The sequence below is a fragment of the Acyrthosiphon pisum genome, chromosome A2 (assembly GCF_005508785.2).
Source record: "Acyrthosiphon pisum isolate AL4f chromosome A2, pea_aphid_22Mar2018_4r6ur, whole genome shotgun sequence".
Classification (NCBI taxonomy): Eukaryota; Metazoa; Arthropoda; class Insecta; order Hemiptera; family Aphididae; genus Acyrthosiphon; species Acyrthosiphon pisum.
The window spans coordinates 50,529,148-50,548,435 of record NC_042495.1 but is presented as its reverse complement, the minus strand read 5'-3'; the positions used below and the strand labels follow the sequence as shown (position 1 = coordinate 50,548,435).

The window sequence follows — 19,288 nt, the reverse complement described above, 5'->3', positions numbered from 1 at the left end:
GTCGCATACTGATGCACGAAGCAGCGATAGCGCAGCGGTTATAGAGTAGACGGTTAAAACTTAATTTAAACGTAAACGTAATTCGATTACATTTAGAAGGAAAAAACGCACTTAGGCGCACTTCCAGTTTTTATAATATGTATAAATAAATAAGGGAGACGATTACGATTTTTTTCGTACTAAGTACGACACATTCGGATACGAAAAGTGGACGGAATCACGACAGTTAAGCGGAGCATAATTAATACGTGTGCGACGAGCAAAGAGCAATCCGCGACTAGACACAACATAAATGTATTTTATTATATTATTATATATTATTCAAGCTTCAACAGATCTTCAAAATTACTTTGACTCAATAAACACCTGGGAAACTAGGTAGAGAATTATAATAACCTTGAAAAATCTTTCCATGTATCATCTACACATTGAAAAATAACCCCTCCCCTCTATTCAAATTCAAGGAGCTGATGATACCTACTAAGTTTCAAATCAGATATCTGAGAATCTAATTTAGGGTCCTAACTTATAGTCCAAACTCAAAATACCTAATAATCACCTTCACCTGCTTAATCCTATATTTAGATCCAATTTATCAATCCACACATAATCTACACTATTTAAATCTTTACTGAGGCCCGTTTAGACTTATGGTATTCAAATCTGGAGGTGCACTAAATCATCCCAAACTCACACTATCCAATCCTTCCAGTGCATCACTATTTGCTAATAGCCTTGGTCCTCTTGGTACATATTAACGAATCTCTACAGTCTACACAATGACTTAAAAAATAGAAACTGTTGATTAACTAATCAAAATCCATTACAATAGATTTCACTTAAATGTCAATAGCAGTCTAACCCTTTAGTCTCTCATCTATTATCATATATTCCTGACAACCCACTATGTTGCCTCAAAAGGCGGCGGTGCCATAACCTTCTAAGTTAGTTGATTAAATAAGCAAATTCCGTTCTGAAGGATATCATCACTGGATGGCTTCACACATCATATGTATTTATGTTTTGTTATTATTATGTACATGTTATAATATAATATATTATATAATTTTATGCAAAGGTGATGGATGTACTTACTAAAAACGTCGTGTAACCTATCCGACTAATCACCACTTTCAAAACTAATGAAAAAAATATAAATTCTTATAAATTAGTAAATAGTAAATACTGCTTATTATTATTTTGATTATTATAATATTATGCCGTCTAAAGCCAGTAAAACCATTTAGACATTATTCTCGTAAATCTTAAGGGCTCCAAACTACACCACTACATAATGTTGTTCTGCGGATATGATATTTTAATGAAATTACTTCGACATTAATAATACATTATATTGATTTTATCGAGACATTTTGAAACTGCCATTTCGTCGTGTACAAATATAAACGTCATCTGAAATACTTAAACGAAACCCTATAGCTATTAGAATTTCATTGCTCCACTCCAAATTAAAAATCCACTAAATGTTGTATGTAGAGATTACCTGTTGCATGTATGATATTTCAGTTTTTGAATTACGTGTACGTAAAGTATTACAACTTAATAATTCTCATTACTTTAAGTTTGATAATAGATAAGTCCACTCTAATATTAATGCTAAAAAGCAGTAAAAGTACAAAACTGGTACAGCTGAACACAAATTTACCATGTTTTACATTTGTAAGACGGTGAAAACACAGCAGGTGTGACGAGTCCTCCTAACGATTTTTGTGTAATAATATGTTCATTGTTCAACAGTATTGTTCATTTTAAATCACATTTAATAATTTACCGACTTAACGATACTTATTATTATTAGAATTGTAATTATAATTTAGGCTGTAGTATATCAAGAATATAAAAATGTAATGTCAGCTACATACAATAATAAATACGATACGACATGCGCATCCCCGAAATAAATATATATATATTAAGAATAACAATGCATCGTTTGTATAATTTAATGAACAAAATATGTATTGATAACGTATAAATTCAAATAATTATTCGTGCTTGAATGTCTATTTTTCATCTTAATAGATACGATTTGGGAGGTTCATACAATTATTGGAATAATATATGTCAGTGAACATAAAATATGTTATATATTTATTGAAAATATTTAATATAATATAATATCTAATATATGGTTTTTATTACAGAGTTTGCAGTGTAGGCCAACAAGTGCTTAAAATACAGCAGTCGATTATTTTGAATTAATATTCTTAATTGGAAAAAAATCAACTACGGTATGGATTACATAAGAGAATTTGACATAAGATTAGACAAGGAAATGTTTTACGCAGGAGAAATTCTGGAAGGCCACGTGGTTCTAGACACAATTGAAAACTTCAAATTGAAAAGTAAGTTGAATGAAAATATGAACATAAAATATACCTGATAGTTTTATCTTAATAAAAAATAATAATACAATTCAATAATAATCTTGTACTTACCTATATTCTATAATTTTACAATCACATAAAATAAAAATACATTGAAATGAAAACGTAAGATATTGTATTATTCTAGTATTTTATATATACCTACTTCTATAATAACAAGTATAATGCTTACAAAGTTAATAACTGTATAAAAACTATATAATAATATAATACAAATTAAAATAATACTACGTAAAAATATATAGAAAATATAAAAGAGATTATGCAATTTTTGAACTGCGATTGTAAGCATAAAAATGTTAGACCATTATAACTATTAAAAACATATATATGTATAAGTATATATAGGATGACTTTTTAAGCATGCCTTTACCCCATTTTTCCCTTTAATAGAATATTCATTCAAATTCTGATTTTTAGAATTTTTGAAAAAACCTGAAGACTATAATATAGTATGTTCAAATTTCTGATATGTTTTGTATTATTTAAGGAGTGTCCTGTGGTGATTGTGGGATACAAACTTCTTTTTTAAATGAGAACCCCTTTTTCACTGAAAATTGTTTAGATAATGAGTTTCTTGTAAATGCTGATGACTCTAAATCAAAATTCTAATGAGTAGTTTCTGAGTTTTTAAAATGTTTATACTAAGGGTAATAATCCTTAAAAATGATTTTATAAAAATATAAACTATATATAATACTAAATGTAGTATTTATTATACTTGGATAATGATTACAAATTTTTATATTGAATGATCTTCTTAACCAATTACCATAGACATATTATTATCCTTAGTACACACATAGTTATATGGGTAACTCAAAAACTACTCGCTCAAATTTTGATTTAGATACATCAAAATTAAAAAAAAAATATCTGCTTAATAATAAAAACGAAAAGGGGAAGGGCCTATTTGAAAAACAAAAGTTAATATTGTCACAGGATCATCCTTAAGTGGTAGAAAAAATCTCAAGGATCCGAAAATATGGTCTTCAAGTTTATTTAAAAATTCTAAAAATCTTAATTTGAATAAATGCATAATTTAAGCATACAAATAGGATGAGCGTCCTTAAAAATTCACCTTGTATGTATGAAAAAAACGAAATTTGAACCTTTTAGATTGGAACCCACGAGTTTTTATTACGCCTCGTCACTATATAATATATTTTTAAAAAATAAATATTTTATAAGAATAGTTATAAAGTATTGTGTTACTGTAAACATATTGTATATTGCTTACATTTTGTTAACTTCTCAGTAATTTATCAAACAGTAGTATAAGATAGCACTCATAACAGCACACGCGATTTATGAGTCTAAATCAAAACACCAATATTATATTCATATAACATATTTAATACATTAGGTGTATATCTAACACGCTATATCAGAGACAATTTGAAACCTCTGTACCAATCGCGTAATTTCGTTGTAATCATTCTCTTCTACAGTACACGTGTACCTACCCTACATATACATAATAAATTGCTAATAATTTATGTTATAGTTTGCGTCACCGTTACGCCATCAAAGGCGTGAATTAAGGCACTATATTATAATAGTTAATGACAATATTTCCTATACACAGAATAATCTATACTCATTTTGTGTGATATCGACTTGAAAATAATGTCTATGAACAGGATTTTCAACCGATATATAACGCGTTTATCGATATTTCCCGTATATATAAGTACTCGTATTATATAAGCCAATAACATCACGGTTTCCGAGCTTTATCAACCATTACCGGTACAAAAGGCCTGGGTACCGAACGTTTCGATACGATTATATGTATGTATAGGTATATACACGAGCATATAGACTGTTGAATTGTTCCTATGCTGTAGTTGTAGCGGTATAAGCAGGTACTATACGATCACACTATATAATATTTAGACTGAAAACCAGGTCATTGCGCGCACAATCACAATCGTCAATCTTGTACTGTATTTTGTGTGTTAAATATTATTAATCTATTGAGACGTCAAACTTGAAACTATATAATTATGGTTAAAACGAGTACGGATTACTTGCGTAGACTTCGATGTTGATGTTTAAATGAAAATTGCGCTGAAAAAAATCAGATTATGCACATTGAATGATTGCCTTAGCCGTCCCCGATAATTGACTGGAGACTATGCGCAAATAAATATTATTTTTTTTTTTTTAAATTCATCTCGACTATTATTTTGGTAAGTTATTTTTGAGAATTATTTCAAACTACTTCAATAATATGTTTATTGTGTGATATTAACTTATCCTACCTATAAGCCATGACAATTTTGTTGGAAGTTAATTCACAACGGATGCTGTCAAATACATTTTTTCACTGTTCAACCATCGTCTTCCAGTGTTCAATTAGATTTTTTTATTTTATTTTTATTTTTTTATTTTTTGTTACATAATGTATTTCCTCCTGATCAACAATTATAAGCTGACATAATTCACAATGATTCTCCACGTTTCAAGTGGAGTGTAAGAATTAAGGAATTGTCATCTCCTGTTTTTTGGAACGTTATTATCTTTTTCAAAATCAACTTAGTCGACACAATATACCATGATACGTAGGACACAATTATTTCCGGTATATTACGCGCACATGCGATTTAAAAACAGCGATCGCCCACACTTTAAACTGACTTAATCGTATTGATTATTACAACACATATTCCGAGTACCTACATAATATATAACGTCCCTATAGCTAAACGCTATTCCAACCATTTTAACGATTTCTTTTACAAAGTCTGATTTACCAATTTTTCAGCAAAAATACTAAGATATAAAATAACTATTAATTGGTGCGCACCTTAGTACTTTTGTATATTTTTAAAACACCAATAGAGTCGAAAAGTTGAGAGCCTTTATAAGATGTTGCGACTGAATGATTATTCCCTTTAGACTACCCTGCATAAATCTGGCCATGCAGATTTGGTTCTCCATGTTTTGGAAAGTATATCAATATCAAACATTCAAACACTTCGCTGAAAGTAGGTACCTATGACCTGCACGGCAGCATCACCAAATTACTAAATTTTATATGCTTGCCGTAAAAGCATATTATTATGTCTTACCCTATTATTTATTATACAATGATTATTATTCAACGACGTGATTTAAAACGATTAAAAACGGGTTTAATAAACAATTATAATGAACCAACCGGAGGGTGGAGGATTGTCTATAATATAGGTCAGTAATAATAATCGTTAAATTTATTTATTTCGGTTCCATTGCCCGCTGGCTTGAAATCTCAATATTTAGGTTAATATACCTACTATTACCAAGTTGCAATATATTTTTACCCACAAATTAAAATGTACTATAAGTACTATACGCATTATCTCCATGTACATAGAGTCGATATTTTTATTTGCATAAAATCACATCAAACGATCGATTATTCTTTTGATTTATACGGTTCAAATTCTGTTTTGTAAATAAATTGGTATTTATTCGTAATAACGTAGACACTTGGAAGCGGTTGCCTTTGGTCAATTATTTCTGGCCCATACTCATTCCCATTCAAATTTTATAGGAAAAGTATGAAATTATTAACAGTTTGTGATTTACATTTTTAATGAATCTTTATTTTTTGCTCGATTTAAATTATGATTCCTTGTCTTGACGAATACGTTAGCTATATTAATATTTTCTACTAAAAATATAAGAACTAAACTATTGTATCGATAGAGAAATCATATAAAAGAACAAAAATATATTAGGTAGTTCAAATGAGAACAATTATTCGTTTAAACATTTATATTGATAAATACAGTTCGTAGCTCTAATTTTACGAATACGGTTTGCTATGGTTTCCTCAGAGTATGAAAGTTATACAGTCTACAGAGCCAAACTATTATCAGAACTAGTCTTAATAAACATCAAACACAAAATTAAATTTCAATTATTAATTCAAGTAACAGTCAATAAACATTTTAATTACATAAATAAATTACGACTTAACAAAATAATTATTATTTCCGTATCAACGTTTTTGAGATATTGATTAAATAATCAAGTTTAAAATAATTGTTTCTATTTTATATACCAAGTATAACTGCAAATGTATTGGTTTTATATTCAAATTTGGGTATTTAAATGGCATCTTATTTCTCTAAAGGCTTAGGCAAATGCTATACCTAATCATTGTCGTTATAATGTAGGTACCATTTTTTATCAGCTCATTTTAGTTTTTTTGTAATTCAAGCAGCTAGTGTGTGTCGTGTGTTATAACATGTTATATAGTATAATGATGATCTTTCATTTCTTTGTTATAATAACAAATCGTTTAATTTATGTACATAATATGCCTAAAAACTATATTGAGGGGAAAACATTTGTAATTTAGTACTCAAATATTACATTATATCAGGTGACAATAATTATTTTAATATTCATATAGGTAGTCATTTATACCTAAGGAATATATTATGTAGTATTATATTACAATGTTTCTCATAAGTAGTTCATGCTGTAACCAACCAATCTATTAACTGTATAGACACAGTTATTTTTATAGATATTCTAAGTTCAATATGTTTAACGAAATTAGATATTTAAACAACGAATAATGATTTCAAATATTTTGTTGTAATTTAAAAATTGTATTCGTGGCTACTCGAAACTCTTAAAGTATATTATTATTATATTGTATACACACAATGATATTTACAAATTAAATTTTTTCAGAAAAAATCAATTTAACCTACTGTAGTAGTAATGCTTATCAGTAAAATAAATTGCTTTAATCACAATAATGTCATAAAATATTCTTAGTATAATACTATAGACTGACAGTCTTCGCTAAGTATCGTTTTTCAAACAAAATTATTTTATAATTTATATTATTATTGAATTTAAATTTAACATATTCATTGATTCATTAAAATTTATAGTGAACCATATAGGCTGTAGGCACCAGGTCCTTATGTACAGCAAATCGGTACCCACATGCCCAGTATTATTATTATTTAATCTTATAAAGTTTTTTAGTATATAATTTGACTAGGTACCTATCATTCAAATTCTTATCTAAGTGCCAAGTCAGGCATAACTTTAAAATGGTTTTTTACATCTTAACTTGTAGGTTACTTTACTTTGGGTTTACTTCACATCTCCCGAACAGTGACATTTCGAGTGCTTTGACTCCAATGCAGCAGGGCACCCATTTAATAATATTTTTTATAATGAAACCTTATCTTTTAAAGTATAATAAACTCTTGCATTATGAAAGCCCTTAAAGTGTCGGATACAAAAGATGTTGCATCGTTGGCATATTTATGCTTCTGATTTTTATCATTGTATTTTTATTTTATTTTCAAGCTTATCGTAAAAGTTATGTGTAGTGTGTAAGAAAAAAAATCGAGTAAAACACCATAGTAATAATGTTTAGTCAGTTTAATACAATAATACATAATATAAATATGATACATACCAACACATTTTAGAAGTTCGTCGGGTGAACTGGAATGATTATTAAAAGTCCAGAACTATTATTTCACTATTAGCTTATTATTATGTTATTGGTAATTTGAGAACTAGAGATGAATTTTGAAGTGCACAAATATAACATGTTCTAAATTAATAGGGACATAATATAATAAACATTTATCAAAGGCTTTGTAAAATAATTAAATGAGGTATAATATTTTATTGAATTGAAAAACTAAAAACAGCTCACTTGTCAAAATTGATATTTATGACTTTAAGATTCTTGGTCATTTTTTTAGTATAATAAAATAAAGAATATTACGTTAGTAGGTACTCGTGGTATGTATCATTACCACAATTTATAGTTATTTATTCATCTATCGTGTTATAATATAAGGATTATAATATACAATTATTATACATAGCTGCAACCCTATAAATATTTTATGTTATACATACTGCACAGAGCCGTAGCTATGAATTTTATATGGGGAGGGTCCAGTTCCATAGATAGAAATTTTATAGAGGATATCATTATAGGAAATTACATTGAGTTAAACATCAAGATTGTGAGATTAAAATGTTATATTTTCATGATAACACTAGGTAAGTCAATTTTAAAATATTTTGTAACTGACAGTTTATGGTACTCAAAGCTTGCATGTTCATTAAATTTCTGTAATATTTCCAAATGACATATTTTGAAAATAAAATAGTTAACTTAAAGTACTATTCTAAACTAACTTATTTTGCATTTTTCCAATTTGTAAAAGCTTTATGTGTTAAATCCAGTAGTCGGGACTAGCGCACTAATTGTAGCGACGCTACAGTAGTACGCTACTTTAGCTGTAGCGCGGTTAACATAGCGTCGTTACAAATGTAGCGAAATACTACAGCGCACTTTACTACACTTTACTTTAGTAGGCATTAACAAATAATGGCCAAGTACTCAAGTGAATATCTAAATAAATCAAAAAAATGTAGCGAAAGAGTAGCGCGTTACATTTAAACAATAGCGTTAGAAATAGCGCATTACATTTAAAAAAACGTAGCTTTATCGATAGCGAGCTACTTTTTGGGGGGAGTAAAAAAACAGTAGCGTCCCGGCCACTGGTTAAATTTTAAATTTTAATTTTCATAATTGATTTTGGTCAATACCTACCAATAGGCGCTAATTCACATGATCGAGAAACAATTTCCCTATTATCATTATAAAAATAACTAGTGATATATTGTGTGAGACGCTTTTTTTGAGGTATTTGAATGCATTTAATAAATATTTTATATAACATTAATTAGAAAAAACTAACGATTTTAATACAAGGGTCTTCGTAGTTCGTGGATCTATAAATAAAAAATTGTGTCTGATATGACTGATATCATATAAGTAATATCAGTTTGACCCACAAATTTCTATATAGTTTAGAAGTGTAGTAATGTAGTAATGTAGTATAGAAGTTTATGGTTTGACCGGAAAAACTCTTATTAATAATCAGTTATCACAACGCACTCCAGGCACTATCAATAAACCTTGGGTACTACACTATAAAATATGTACTATATTATTATATTAATATACGAGAAATTTTTACATTTTCTACTTTGTTAAAGGGGAGGTTTGAACCCCCTAACTACCCCCCTCCCATCATAGTTACGGCCTACTACAGAAAGTCTGAAAGTTGAATCTGTTGATATGATGAATTGGGAAATTTTTTTCATTTTATAGTTTCAAAATCAATAATTACTTTAAGCAAGCTCAGTTAAAATAATTAAATTTTTTTTTTTGAGAATGGAAATAAGTGTTCAGTCATATGTTTAATGATAATTAAATATAGGTAAAAACAAAAACATTTAGTTTCTGCGCATGATAGATATAAACATGCGTAATTAGTAGTTTATTATTTAATTTGAATTATTCGCTGTGGTAGTTATATGCGAGGGTACTATTTGACTAACAATAAAATAACGTAATATTAAAATTATTTCCATATTAGATTTTTCGTAGATAAAGCTGGTTACTATACGTTTAAAATAATCGTCTATGAAACGACAGCTACGGTGGTCTTGACGTTACTCTTCGACTATTTTTACACGCGTACAATATTATATTATTCTATCTATACACCAACTAACTTTATAATAATTACACATAAAATGTTATCAAAAACGTATTTCGTTGGCAGTTTTCTAAGAAAATAAACACCACGACAGTAAGAAATATATATTAAAATTATATTGCCAAATAAAATATATTCCAATCACGGCGATAGTTTATATAGAGGAATAACTAAACTTGGGGAATTTTGTAAAGAAGAAAACAGTTACTGAGTGTCGTATATATAATAATATATATTCGAGCTGGTACGATAATATTATATTCACCCCTGAGGCAATCGCATGGATTTATTATTATTTTTTCTTATACTTTCACACGTGTCGTCAGTCGTCACTTCTTCAATTCTCGCCGCGTCGTGTACGGTATTATATAGGGGAGTGAATAAGGATATTATATCCTGTGTTTTATACATTTATGTATGCAATACGCGTACACAGCAAGAGTAAACAAAGTGAAAAATAAACACTATTATCACCGGTCGTTGATGATGAAAATAAATGTCTTCCGGACATGATTGTATATTATTTTGGCGTTGTCTCCTAACTTCACTAATTAAAAGTTACCTGTGAAGCACTTTTTAAAAGATATGCGTATATTAAATACTGCAAGAGTTATTTATATAGATACCCAGTGGTCGGGACGCTACTGTTTTTTTGTAGCACGCTAACGCTACTGCTACTACCCCCAAAAAGTATAACTCGCTATCGCTAAAGCTACTTTTTTTTAAATATAGGGCGCTACTTTTTCGCTACATTTTTTTCAAAAATTGTTTTGATTTATTTAGATATTCACTTGAGTACTTGGCCATTATTTGTTAATGCCTACCACTATTTTCTTGTAGTTTCAGAAGGCAGGTTTAGTTTATTCAATGTATCTCATGTATTTCTGTAACAAAACTCAAAACAGATAAACGTTCTATTGAAAATTGCCAATTAGTAGTTTGTACTGATTAGACATTCGGTCGCTGAGAGAAAGGATTTCATACAGCAAGGGAATTAGTGATTACAAAGATTTTTGATTTGCTAAATAGTTTTTAAGAAAGTTGATGGCAAGCATGGATCTAGAAAATCTTATAATCCGCTGTATAGTTTAAGTGTCAAGTGGACATTGTCGTTGTGTACTTGTGTAGGTCATTGTGATGGAAGCATTAAATCTTAATTCAATGATACATAGAATCTAAAATACTGTTTTTTTACATATAAAATTTAATATTTAAAAGAAACACAGAAAACGCCGAATGCGAAAAATAAAAATAGTGATAATAAAATACTAATATATTAATTATTATTTATGGCTCTTTATTATTAATATAAAATATAATATTGTAATAATACTCTTATGATTATAGTCTTATCTATAATCTATGATTACTGATTAGTGTGGTACGGGTCAAACCAAAAAAATTAAAAAATACACTCACCTAGTCATCTTAATTAAATAAATAAACATAGGTACACCAAAATATTTTAATTATCATGAAATAGGTTAGAAGTAGCGATAAAATAATGAAAATTTTCACTACGCTAACCGTAAATTTCTAGCGCGCTATAGAATTTCGCTACATTGTATATAATATTATAGAGGCGCTATGGTAATCGCTAAAACTAAAGTAGCGTGCTACTGTATAGCGTCGCTGCAATTAGCGCGCTACTCCCGACCACTGTAGATACCTACCAGCTACCACTCGCTTTAAATACAACTTCTCAAAAGCTCCGACCACATAATATTTATACAAAATACAATCATTTCCGTTCAGAAAATCATCTGTAAAGTGTCGTTGTAAATATAACCGCTTCATGCTGTACACAATTATTAGAGTTTATGAAATCATACAGCTATAATTGTATAACAATATTTGCTCAGTACCTATCTATAAGTGTCCGTCTAATTAGAAGATATTATCAATATAGTGTATTTATAACTAATAGATTAATTAACTCATTAATTAATGCAAATTTGCAGTGGCGGCTCGTGGGTAAAATAGTTAGTGTTACACATTAATAAAATATATAATATGTAATACTTTATGTATAACAATAAATAATTATAAATTAGGTACATTATAAAAACTGAACTTTATTAATATATTTATACCTAGTATTCTTACATAATTATTAATTATAATTTATAATATATATTCTTCGTAAATATATATATATTTTCAGTATTATGATATTATAGTAGGTATTTATAGTATTAATAAACAATGAAAAATAGATCATAATTATTATATTAGTATGGAAATAATATTCCAACGTTGTTGATAAAAATAGCTCTAGTTTCAAGACGTGTTACCACAGAGCAGGAATTTGCCTTTTTTTCTTTATATCGTGCAACACTTTATTCGTTCAAAAACTGATATACGTGTTAGCCATGTGTTGTTGTTGCTGTTAGGAGTGGAATTGCAGATTAACAGTGTAGCTACAAACCACAAAAAACTTTAAAAAAAGAGAATTTCTCGGTACGTGGCAGCACGTTTAAAATCTAGAAATGTCGAACGGTTTTTCGATGAGCCTTAGGATTCCCTTCTGTTTGTTCTGTGGTGTTACAACGGTTTGTGATAGCGGGAACGTCGGGAAACGACCGCCACCCATAGATAATAAAAGAATGGATAGGCCATACTATCTTATCACACGTGCATGAACGTTACAAGGGGTCTCATAATAAAATAATGATAAGACCCCTTGCTAGAGTGAGAAACACTATATAAAAACTGGCTGTCTCTCATCTACATTCCAGCACGCAAACCCCTCGTATATTTATATAGGAATGGCCTATCCATTATTTTATTATCTATGCCGCCACCCATCACCCGATCAACAAGGCGATGCCGCCGCTGCCGTTTGTATAGTCGTGAGCACAAATCATTCGTGAACAAGTGCCCATGACGAATACATCATTTTATATGCGAGTAGTGGGAATGTAAATGTTTATGCGCATGCGCGAACCGAGCATATTTTCACTGTGCTCAATCCACGTAAATCGGCGTCGCCGTCTTCGTAACGTCTTGTACCTGTAGTCAGTACTCCTAGCTGACAGCTACACCTACCATAGTCCACAACATCTACAACATCACTTATCAGTTATCACCTATGACAGTACTTCCCTAATATATTTGCTTTATAGTGTAGATACTAATACTATGTTAAATAAATAACTAATTAGTCGACAAAATAATTTTTATTTTTGTCAATAAATATTGATCCCTTTCATAAATATTATGTATTATAATTATTGCTGTAGAGCAATTAAATATTCTTTAAAAATATAGATGGCGCATGTGCTCCTGTGCTCCAAAGCACGAGCCGCCATTGCAAATTTGTTGTATAGTAATTTAATTAGTGTCTTGCTCGTTGTGTACTATATATAATAAAACTAAATTTTTATAATAAATAATAATTAATATCTAATGAAATCTCGGGTTACTTACAGTGACTTTGATTGACAATCTACTAACTGCAATGCGCTAACCTTCTATCTTTGTTATATACTGCAGAAAAATATTTTGTTCAATAAAACATTGTGTGTTTTTGTGTAACCATTTAGAATGATTATTATTATCCTTGGTATACACAGTATCCAACATTTTATTGACTCAGAAATTGCTCGTTCCGTGTTTGATTGAGATAAGTAGATCATAAATTTAAAAATATATATACATAGGTACCTACAAACATACAAACTTGTGAGACATGGCACACGAGTGACACGACTTGATCAAGGTCAATGTAGTGCTCACAAAACATATATGTAGGAACCCACTGATTATGATATGCTTCATCTAGTACTATAGCAAGATAAAAATAAAAGTTACTCTAACATCATGATACGATATACCTACAGTGGACAGCAATATTTGAAGTTTGAAAGTATTTTCTGAAAATACGTTTTAACGTCGGATTAAAGCGTTTGACGCTTAGAATGAAATTACAAAATGCATACTCCCATCACCGTCGCATTAATATCATATTATACGACTGCGTGCGTATATTATGTTTAATATATGAGTGAAATGCGTAGCCACCTGTAACATAAAACTCATGTATTGTAATAAAATGAAATTTGTACAAAAATGAAAACGTAAAGATAAGTCGTTGTATAGATACTCTGAAGTCTGAGCAAGTGATGCAACGACCCCATTTCGGCACAATCAAAAATATTAATATCTATATGGTAGGACTCCAAGATGGTGATAATTATAGGACAAAATATATAGGATAACCCACCCTTCTGGGATATGTATATATATATTATAATAAAATATAAATATTCTAATTAGGTTGCTATTAATGTCACTGCGTAGTTTTACTTTCGTATTGAACATATAGTCTGTCATACTGCGCATAATTTTTGTCTCTGATTGGATACACATCAAATGATCCATTGTCAAGTTTTCATATAAAAATGTATTCATATCATCATTGCTTCAATGCACACCGCTTCTATCTAAGCGTCAACAAATGAGACAAATTTAGGCATTTCACATAATAAATTGCTATTAAATATATTTTAGAAGTAATTTTTTTAGAGCTATTCACACTGTATCATCATATTAAACAGTTATTTATACATTATATCATCACAGTTGTAGTAAGTAATTTAAAAGCGACCGCTAGTTAACCGATTTTCACAATTTTTCGAGCAGAAGCGGCGCACCTCCACCACATCAACGTGTTCGAGAACCCAAGTCTGTCTCTTGATATGAACCACCTCATCATCAGCTGTAAAATATCAGTTCAACATTTTATGAATTGTCAACTACTAAATGATTTGCAAGTATTCACGATATTGATGAATTTTGTCAAAATTCTAACTTCAACTAAAAGTTTCAAGTATTTTCAGTTAAGAATTAATGAGTTCAACCAAACAACAAAATCGATTTTGTTGATAACTGGGTAATAGACAATAGTTCCTGTTTTTTGTCAATTTATTTTTTGTTTTAATGGTTATTTTGAAAACTATTAGGGATTTTTACTTTTGATCCACAAAAATACAATTTTCTACCAGAAACTATACTCAATTTAAGCATTTTACTGGCCAAAAGGTGATGACAGATGACAGACTAAAAAAAACATTGTCATTATTGTAAAATCGATACATTCTGAGTAGAATGTAATATTATTTTATTAATAAAAATATATTGTGATATAAAAATAAACCATTTCATATAACTATTTTTAAAATTAATATTAATAAACAATTTCAAGGGTTATTTATAAAAAATAATTTATTTTTAATGTTGCTTTGTAAAATTAAATAATTTCCATTCAAACAAAATAAAATACCTAAGTATTTCATAAAATTGTAATATTGTATTTACATAATTTTTAATTAAATATTTTTTGTAATGCTGAAGAAGATTGTTCTTATTTCTGTGTGCGTTTAAAAAAGGTGTGTATACCTATAGAATACAGAATTAAATGAAAAATTTATAGTATACTACATTTGTACCATGTTGGTCATCCACATTAAAATGTCGAAATATTTAATAATACCAATGTACCATTTCTCTTTGACAAAGTCTATATAATATAATTTATAGGTTCTCGACTAAATAACTAAACGTGAAACGTAATATTTCATAAATAAGTAAATTACATTAAATTTCAATGGATTTCGTACAAAAATATATCATATTGTAGGTAGGTCGTATATATGTGAGAATGTATTATATGATTGTGAATTTATTATTATATACATTTACCCAGGGATTTTAATTTAGTTTAAAAATAGGTGTGCAATGTACATAATAGTTATTTTACAGTAATTAATTATATCGAATCACAACGTTATTTATAGCTATTTATAATATTCATAAAACATATTTGAATATCTAAAATACATAATATACTTCGTAGGTAACTTACTTCCATTATTACGCTTATTTCAGCATTTGAATACTACTCAAAATCATTTAAATTATGTTATGTATAATCGCATTGATCGATTTTTATAAAATTTTCAAAATGTTCAAAACTCGCATTATTTATAGGTTGGTAAAATTTTCGGTTCACAAATTAATTTGAAGTTTTCTAATAACGTTTGTTGAGAGTATAGAGTTTATAATATTATTGCAGTTTTTATGTAATGTGTATTATAAAAACACATTCATGATTCGTATAATCAATATATTCTGAAGACAATATTATTATTTATAATAAAATATAAATATATAATATTACATTACAGTCATACTTATAGGTACTACTGCGTTCATAATTAATTGTTAATATAGTACGTGTATGACTTTTTTTTAACAAAAATAAACGAAATAAATAAATGTTTGACTTTCACTTAATTTAAAAATAATGTCCCAATAACGTTAACGAACATCAAAAAAAAAAAAAAAAATGTATATATATAAAAAATTAACATCACCTACACAATATGAAATAGTATTTTCAATCTTTGCAGGGCTCGTTGGCATTATGCCATTTAATGAGATATATAACTCCCAGAACTTCTTGTGCAAATATTGTTGTTCGTTAAACAAGGACATGTACCTATACATAAAAACGTGTAAAGCTTTCCTATTATAAACATTATAAACTAACGACAATAATATAAACACTTGAGTCGGCGCATTTAACTTTATATAATATTCTAGGTAATGGCCAATGGGTTTATTTCCTTTTTTTCGATATTGACCTCAATAACTCTATTAGTATGTGTAATAATATGCAAGAAAGTACCTACTACATCGGTTGGTACATTTATTTGGCAATAATAATTTACAAATAAGTATATGAAAAAAATAAATAGTTAGTCCGTTTTGAATATAATATAACTATATAAGCACTAAAGCACTGCACTGCCGTGATTACAAACTTGTGTCCTTAATTTGAATAACCTATTACAAAATAATATTGATTCATATATGACTATACGAGTAATGAAGTAATGCCATTATTTCAGTTACAATAATGAATTAAAAAAAAATTATTTATAGTCATCGTAGATGTAAATTTAACCTATAGCTTATAGTTACACAACATTATAATACACTATGTACTTGAACTATATGTCAAATCCACGGAATTCGTACTGCCGTATCCCTATTAAATTTCGAGAGTACTTCGTCATAAAATAGTTCACTGTAATCGTAATGATTGTATTAATTCTGAATTCAATAATAAAACATTGAACTTAGACGAAAAAACGATTCTGATCAAAGAGACAGTATCTATAAATTATAATAGTATTAATAATTTATTCAAATTGATAAAACGAATCCCAAATAGCACAGCTTATAAATTAGAACACTATTTAGAAATACATAAACAATAAGTATATCTATGTATAAGCTTATACAATAACTTTTTCTGACTGATTCATCATCGGCTAGCTAGAACCACTGAAGCCATGAGTATGAAAATATTATGGTCAGTAGTTTCGTCGAAAGATGTAAAAACCAACAAAGAAAGGATTTTTCTAAAACTCGCATTTTAAAGAGGTGGTCAAACAGGGATTTTGAGATCCAGGGTGGAAACTTTTTTTGGTTTATAAATAATTGCCATTGGTTACTCTGCCGGGTGAGGTAAAAGCGTGCATCAAATCGTCACGTTTACAATATGCTATTGATTAATGAAACTATACATCTTAAAACCAAATGTATGTTTGTAGCTTATATACTCAAAAATTACTCGATTGATTTTGATAAAAATCTCAGATATTGTTTTTAGAGATATCAGAACAGTTTAAATAGTAGTCTAAAAAATATACCAAGTGCTAAATACAATCCGCGATTTACTGGAGTTACCATCCAGTTTGAATTATTTCACAAAGCTAGGTACATTGATGCCGATTTGCCTGTGAACTGAAGTAGGTACGTAAAACTGAGATACAGTCAAACCGATATACACCAATTTAGCGTTGTATTTTATATTTGTTCATTTTTCCCCGGTCGAAGGCGGGTCTTTCAGCTATTTTACTGTGTAACATCAAAGGTCTATAACGGATGAATCTTGGAAATCCACAGTTTTTGTAACCAATGTTCATAAAATGTTCGTCAATAGATTCAACTAGCTCCACACGGGCGAATCCGGGTTATTCAGTTGGTAATATATATTATATTATATACAATAATAAAATTGTTTGGCATACCCAGTATTACGCATAACATGATTTATGTGAGCGTTTAATATCTCCCCAAAAGATGAGAAGAAAAAATCGACTTTAGTCCAGAGTTTATTGCATAGAGCCACAATCCTAGGAATAGGGGAATTTTTCAAGGAGTTTATGCTGTGTGTTGATATATAAAACATGGATGTAGAACGGCTTTTTTTAAGCAGGAATATATTAAAAAAGGCGGGTAAGTCGTGGATGTCGCTCTGCTGTACAGTAGGTTACAAGTGGGTTACTGTAATGGATGGAATTAAATTTGAATCCAATGATATTATATCATTGTATACGAAAAACGATTCTGAACGGAGATGATTTGTCAGTCTAGGATATATTATTTTTAAAGAAAAACTTATGGAGAACCTTGTACCAAATTTTAAAAACTTAGTTATAAAAGAAAAAATTTTTACGATTTTTCAACCACTAAATTACTTGCAAATTTTCGCAATTTTGACATATTTCGTATAAATTTGAACTTTAAATGCTTATAAATAAAAATTGTGACAATGTATTCCTTTTATTTTGCAACTGCTATTGTAAAAATATGTTAGGAGCCTTGTATTAAATTTCCAAATCTTAGAATTAAAAAGAAAAACTTTTATGAATTTCTGTCTAAGATAATTTGAACATTGCCGTAATTTTTACATATTTAGTCAAAATTTGAACTTTAAATGCTTATAAAAAAAAAATCGTGACTATATATTTCTTTTATTTTTCAATTGCTATTGTAAAAATATATTATGAGCCTTGTATTAAATTTTGAAATCTTAGATATAAAAGGAAAATTTTTTATGAATTTCTAGCATAAAATAATTTACGAATTTTCGTGATTTTTACATAATATGTTGTCAAAATTTGAACTTTAAATGCTTATAAATAAAAATTGTGACAATGTATTCCTTTTATTTTGCAACTGCTATTGTAAAAATATGTTAGGAGCCTTGTATTAAATTTCCAAATCTTAGAATTAAAAAGAAAAACTTTTATGAATTTCTGTTTAAGATTATTTGAACATTGCCGTAATTAAACACAAATACTCGAAACCAAACAGACATCACAAAGCTCATACAAGAAGAAACCTTTATTGCAGAAAACAAAAATATACACATCCATTTCGTATGGATTCCGGGCCACATAGCATTCCAGGAAATGAAATGACTGACCAAGAAGCCCACAATGCAATTACCTCCTCATTAACTGCAATCAT

The 19,288-nt window shown here is 28.8% G+C and overlaps 1 protein-coding gene across 2 annotated transcripts in view; it reads left to right on the top strand.

Moving 5' to 3' along the window:
- LOC100167737 (arrestin domain-containing protein 3-like) overlaps positions 1–19,288 on the top strand; it is a 115,214-nt gene that overhangs the window by 35,768 nt on the left and 60,158 nt on the right. For both annotated transcript variants that reach the window (XM_029490255.1, XM_029490254.1), the window contains exon 2: positions 2,166–2,366. In XM_029490255.1, coding sequence (XP_029346115.1) covers positions 2,255–2,366 — 112 coding nt within the window. In that variant the 5' untranslated portion in view covers positions 2,166–2,254. The remainder of the gene's footprint in view (positions 1–2,165; positions 2,367–19,288) is intronic.